Source organism: Egretta garzetta, unplaced genomic scaffold (genome assembly GCF_000687185.1).
Source record: "Egretta garzetta isolate BGI_Z169 unplaced genomic scaffold, ASM68718v1 scaffold292, whole genome shotgun sequence".
NCBI classification, from domain to species: domain Eukaryota; kingdom Metazoa; phylum Chordata; class Aves; order Pelecaniformes; family Ardeidae; genus Egretta; species Egretta garzetta.
The window spans coordinates 1,318,995-1,325,472 of NW_009258789.1; the positions used below are offsets into that span (position 1 = coordinate 1,318,995).

General features: G+C 38.8%; 1 protein-coding gene across 1 annotated transcript in view; it reads right to left on the minus strand.

The window, feature by feature from the left end:
* The window catches only part of VWA3A (von Willebrand factor A domain containing 3A), a 40,915-nt gene that overhangs the window by 23,615 nt on the left and 10,822 nt on the right, over positions 1-6,478 (minus strand). Inside the window, 4 exon segments of the mRNA XM_035889225.1 lie at positions 528-622; positions 4,355-4,435; positions 4,657-4,760; positions 4,850-4,988. Coding sequence (XP_035745118.1) covers positions 528-622; positions 4,355-4,435; positions 4,657-4,760; positions 4,850-4,988 — 419 coding nt within the window.

Here is a 6,478-nt window from a genome sequence, read left to right on the forward strand (position 1 = left end):
CTCCCCCCGGGGGGGGGGGGGGGGAGTGAGCGAGCGGCTGCGTGGTGCTGAGTTGCCAGCCGGGTTAAACCACGACAGATTTTAAAAATTTAGTAACAATAATGGAAAAGTCTATCTTTCTTAAGCTATGCAATGATCAGGGCACTGGCACATGTAGTGCCATAAGGGCTGTTTAACCCTATCCAGGTCCTTTTCCTTCTCTGTACTTGAATATCGAAAACATGTCTGAAACACGTGGCTTGTTAGATAACTCAGATTTAAGAGTCTCATTCTGTCTCATGGAAATTGCAGTTTTGTGTTGACTGATGATCCCTGAATTCAGTAAATTCACTGCATTATTAAAAAGCTGAATATCAGCATCTGTTTTCAAAAGCGAATTACTTACACTGGTTATATCTGCAACTGTTGTCTCTACATCTGACTATATTCTGCCCTGTATTACTTGGTGCTGACTTACACACAAAGCAAAGGCTGGTAAATAAGAACCATCACCGATACACAAAAAAAGGACTATCAGAGTACGATACCTCCTTTCACAAACACTTCCCCATATTCTTCTGCTAGCAACAGATAGCCAGTCAATTCGTTTCTCATAGGTTCTTACCATTTTAGCAAGCAGTCTCTGTGGATAAAATATAGAAAATTTAAATTTCTAAAACACATAATTTAAAATAAACACAATACTTTCAAACATGTATCATTCATTAACACAGTACCGATTTGAATACATTAAGGCAATTTGTACAAACTATAGAATATGACCTTTGCAAGCATATGTATGCATTACATGTATGAGAGCCAGAGAAGGACACCGGACTCCGAAAAAAAGCTATAAGGTAGCATGCTTTTGGAGCACAAGCACAGGCATCTACCAGTGATCAAGTAGCCAGAAGCTGCTTTCACATCAGCCAGTTAAACTTTACACTCTCCTTTGTGGTCTGACTATAGAGTTCTACAGATTTTTCATCCCTTCTCCATTTTAAAGAAATATTTGCCCTGCCTGGAAACACTCCCATAGCCTTTTGTCAGGACTGCTAGTGGAGTGGTACAGAAAAGAGAAAAGATAAAGAACAGAATACACTACTATATTACACACCCTGGCTGCAAATATCCCCAAGCAGCTTCTATTTCATTAAATTTGTCCCACTCTCTGATCATCTGCATTCTGACCAGGGAGGAAATCCTCAAGAATCACTACTGCCTGTAAGAGTTCCAGTGGCCTTCATTATCATTACTTGTGTATGTCATTATCATTACTTCTATATGTATGTATCTCCACTTCTTCCACACTTAAAAGAGCTAATTCTAGTAGCAGCCTTGCTATCCTTTTGAAGAAAGTCTGGAAGGCAAATGCAAAGCAGGATAATAAGTTTGTGCAGCCAGTTCAAAAACTTAAGGTTGAATGTAAAGGCGGCAGAGAGCAGTGTGGGATGTAGCTCGAGGGAGATAGAAGGGAAAGGTAAGAAGACATAGAGAGCGTTGTCTTAGACACCACTCTTTTCTTCAAAGTGAATGGACACCCTGTTGTGCTTGACACAATTGCAGCTGTGCTTAACACAAATGAACACGTCTTAGAATAAAAAGCTGCTCTTACTTGAGATGATGAAATCAATACTTAACATAAATCTATTATCTATAAGGGATTTTACAGTTCTTATTGAATGACACCTCCTACAACACTATTTGTGAGCTCTCTTTTAAAGATTCCCTTTAGACAGACACCAAAGTCAATGCCACCTGCAAAGTTTAAAAATCATTTACTTGGTAAAAAGTTACCCAGTGAAAAATTCACTTATGTTACAAGACACTGAGCCACTCAGCTATTACTTTGTCCTGCCACTCGATCACAGTTTACACTGTGACACAGGCGACACTCGATCACCACACATGCCACACAAAAGAAACAGTTAGCTGGCCTACTTTCTGTCTGCCATATTTATCACCAACTTCTCCCTCTCTGTCTCAAGGGTGGGCCAGAGTACGTAACTGGATGTTTTTTCTACTTTCAGTCTTATTAAACCATTTTCACCGATCCTTTCAATCTTCCAAGGCAAACTTCACTTCGCTTGCTATAGAAAAGACTGGGATTCCTACAGGCCTGAAAGACCGAGAAATAGCTTTCATACACACTGTTACAGACTGGAAGGCACGGAGCAGGCATTTTATAAGCATTACACAGATTTCTTAAACTAAATGGGGCAGTCAGTATCGCTGGAGAAACCTACTTTTTTTCCTGAACTCTAGCCAGCTTTCTGAGCCTACATAACAGGGTTCAACCTTCTTGAACCCCTTTCATTAAAGTAGTTTCCCACTAATTTCCTGCTAACTAATAGCAAACAAGGCTTACAAGCTTCCATTTCGTAATTGCTACTTTTTGCCCCAGGATGAGAACAATTCTTGTCTTGTCCCTAGTGTAGAATGCGGAACTCTAGGTCTGAAAGCACTGGGTGCCTCTGCTTGTCATTCCATGTTGCACAATGACACAATCCTCTTGTTTTTCCCAGGACTTAAATCCTTCCACAGTATTACACCTTGCACATAAAGCTACATTCACTGTCCACACATACCCAGCTAAGCCTGAAGAGTGTAGTTTCCTCATACCACACTCACTTTGGAAGAAGAAGGAAAAAAAAAACCCAACCCAAACCTGCACACAAGCTGTAGATGAAGGGGATAAACAGAACAATTTAGGAGGATGTAGTTTGCAGCACTATGCTGACAAAATTTTTAGAATTCACATTAAGTATAAAGAACAGTTGAGCATATCCTAAAATAATGAAATACAAATACCCAGCTTCTACTGACACTTCAGAGTAAAGCAGAAGTATGACAACCTTCTATAAAGCACAAATGATTTCTGCTTTCTGATTCTTAAAAAAAGGTCGGTTATGCTGAAAACACATCAAAATAATTTGTCCTTGACATTCACATTAGCAAAAATATATTCTGTCTAAATGCATGGCAAGAGTGTTGTAGGAACACTGTCAAGGCTAAAATGCTACTCTGGGTAAAAGAGTAACTTCAGAGTGAGTTACTTCTGATGTGACCATCTCCAGATTACCATTTGGCAATCAAGAAGAAATTACTAGATTTGGATCTCATCATTTTACAGTGGAGACTACTAGCTACTTCTGATGTGGAAAGGGTGAAGGATTCACAATGAAAAGGCTAACATGATGTCTCTGAAAGTACAGTTCAGTTACTGAATTCAGAATATAAACTAGACTTCCAAATCCTACTGGACTCTCCATATGGACTGTACTACACTACTGGTCTTAAGGTATTACAGCAGGATTTCTAACAGAAGGAGAGCAGGTGCTGGATGCTTTAGGATCCACCCAAACTACACAGGAGAAAGAAACTCATGTGTATGTACACATTATCCAAACAGAATACAGACAAATGCAAGACCCTGACCAAGGCAACCTAATTTTGTCCCTGTGGCTTTCTTCATGCTTCTGCCATCTTCCCTGCATGCAGAAATCAACATCACTGATCTGGAATACTGTGGGTTTTTTCATCATTCCCCTTAATTCACCATTCTCCCTATCTCCATCCATCCATCCACGGAGTTGAGAGAAGCTCAGCTACCAAAGAAACTCATGTCACAGTATATTCTATAATCCCTTATTCAACCAGTCTTCTGGATTATTTGATAGTTTAAAATCAAACTTTTATTTCAAAATAATCCCTTGTCTTGACTCTCTTTCCTACACATCTGAGGGACTAGGTTGCTACAACAGGAAGAGGGTCTGGTTTGCTGCTATGTTATGTGCTTTTGCACATACTTTCATATCACACAACATCTTTTGAGTCACACAACAATCATCCAAGCTTGCTCCTACACTACTTCCTAGAGTGTTCCTGCTATGCCTTGAGTCTTTCTTGGTCTAGCCAGTAACAATTAGACATTCTTCTTCATAAAACTTGTTTGACTTTCAAAGAGATAAAAGAAAATACAAAACTTTTTTTTTTTAATGGTTAAACCAAGATGAAATGAGACAGTTCTGTTAAAGCAATAAGAAGTACTCTATTGAATTGTATTTTTTCAATGTACAGGCTAAAGGTTTCATACATATGTGGGTAAAATAATGTAAATACATTCTTACACATAGACAGCAAAATGCACACCGCTGTATTTATGAGCAGCACTGATGGACTCTTTCTCTTACTTAACTTCCTTCCTCACTACCACAAGAACCTGGGTCCCAGGTCTGACCAGATCACTGCAGACTTACATGGGCAGCTGTCTGCACATGAATCCCTGCAGTACTTATGTAACAAGACAATTGATGTGGAATAATTAAGATGGTAATCTAGCCCTGACAAGGACACATCACTATAGACAACTCACCTGATAGTTGTATAATACTGGCAGATCAACATGAATATTTTTCACAGTTCCATCATACCATTCAAACTGCGTCATCGCTTTCTAGAAGGATAAATAATAGTTGTGTTTTCAGAAGCCTATACAAGCTACAGTAACATGGAATTCCTTCCTGAAAATTTCTTAAGAATGGCATAAGTATCTGATTTGCATCTACAACTCAAATTTCAGTTAAAGCCTGTAGAATTTCACTAACTTATAAAGTACTGGTTTTAATTAGAAAAATGTAGCAATAGAAAAAAAAAAAAAGGGTCTCCATCACTTACCTCATGTAGAGTTGATGATACTGTTTTTTTAAGAATAGGTACAAATTCTTCCACGGGAGAGAAAGCATTAGGAGCCAAAACTTGATAAAGGTTTAACTTTTTAGCTATAGCAAGGAACAAAGAAATTAAATAAAACACATGCTCTGTCTTTAATTCCCATTTAATATTTGTTAAGCTTTTCTTTCTGTGCTACCTTTCAATCCATTTGTCTTTAACCAGTCTGTTGAGGTTCTGGCCAGGATGCTTGGTGTTTGAATAACTAGTGGTTCTTCGTGCTTTGGAGGCTTTGGTAAGAAGTTGGAAGGTGCTGTATTTGCAAATTCTGTGGAAACCTAAAATGGATTTTAAGAAAACCTCTTGCAAGTTTTAGTGTAATTTTTTTACCCTCAATCCAAAATATCCAGCATGGAATATTAGTTTTATTTATGTTCACCAAAGTGCTGGGATTTCAACAAGCCAAATACTTTGAAAATAGCTATCATTGGTCCTCCTAAAAATAGGTTTTGGGGCACAATGCTCCATAAACTTCACTGTGGTTGCCACAATGCAAAAAACCACAGGGAAATTAAAACATCGTGGTTATATATACTGGCATGAAAACAGCCAATCGTTTCTCTAAGAAAAGCAAATAGGGAAAGGATCTTCGTTATACACAGATCAAATCTCGATTGCTCCATTTTCTACCTGCATGAGAACAGAATCAAATGAACCATATTCTACCTTCACTCACACAAATGGAAACAAGTCAACAAAAACTCCTATGGGGCACTAGAATTCTTTTATTTCAAAAAGGGGTAAGAGACCTTTGTTTTGTGAATGGACTGAAGTTCATGGAGATGTTTTTTCATACAAAAGGTTTGACTAGTAAGTTTCCGAAATGATGTGGTTTTATTTGCAGATATAGACCTTCTAAGTAATTTCAGGGTGACTTCCGCTCCAGAGGCAGTCTATATGGTCCTTAGCAATTATGAGGTTGGAAGAGCAATGAAAGAATTATATATATATATGGAATAGGGAGGATGAGGGAAACAGAATTAGAAATATTATTCACTAATGACCAGTTTGCCTCCTGTCTAGCATGTCTCAGGTCAGATGACCAGATATGCAAGGATACCCAATGGAAGCTTTCAGGCCCTCTTTCAGGTCAGACTTGTCCACCTCACACAACTGCCCACAGTACTTGTGACAGAGAACAGACTATTTTGTTAAGAAAAAAAATCCTCACAGCTTTGTAAAACAGTGCTGCCAAACTTTTAGCATTAAAGTTTAGCAGCCATAGGTGAATTCAGCCACTTTCTAAACTTCCAGGCCCCTAGAAAGTACAGAGATGAGAATAAGGCAAAACAGCTGCGTATTTCCATTTAAGACTATTTGCAGAGGGTGAAAGACAGACATGAGTAAATAATCTCTCTACCAGATCAAAGCAGAATCAGAAATTATCTGAACACTCCACAGCAAAAAGAAAATCACCAAGAGCACTTAGAAGTTACTCTACTGGAGAAGACAAACAAGGTAAGAACTTCTGGTATGTTGGTCAAATAAGGGATAAAAATAGAAACATTACCAAGACAACTGTTACAGAACAAATGGTGCCAAATCCTCACAGTAAAATAGGACCAACACAGAGACAGATGTGTAACAAACAGACTGTAGCTTCCTAACTTCAACACTAGTAATTCAACACTCGCCTTGCCTGCGCGCCCTTATGGGTAAGAATCAGAGAGAGAGGCAACAAAGGGAACCTGGTGGTTGGTGTCTACTACAGGCCGCCAGATCAAGAGGAGCCGACTGATGAAGCGTTCTTCCTCCAACTCCGGGAGGC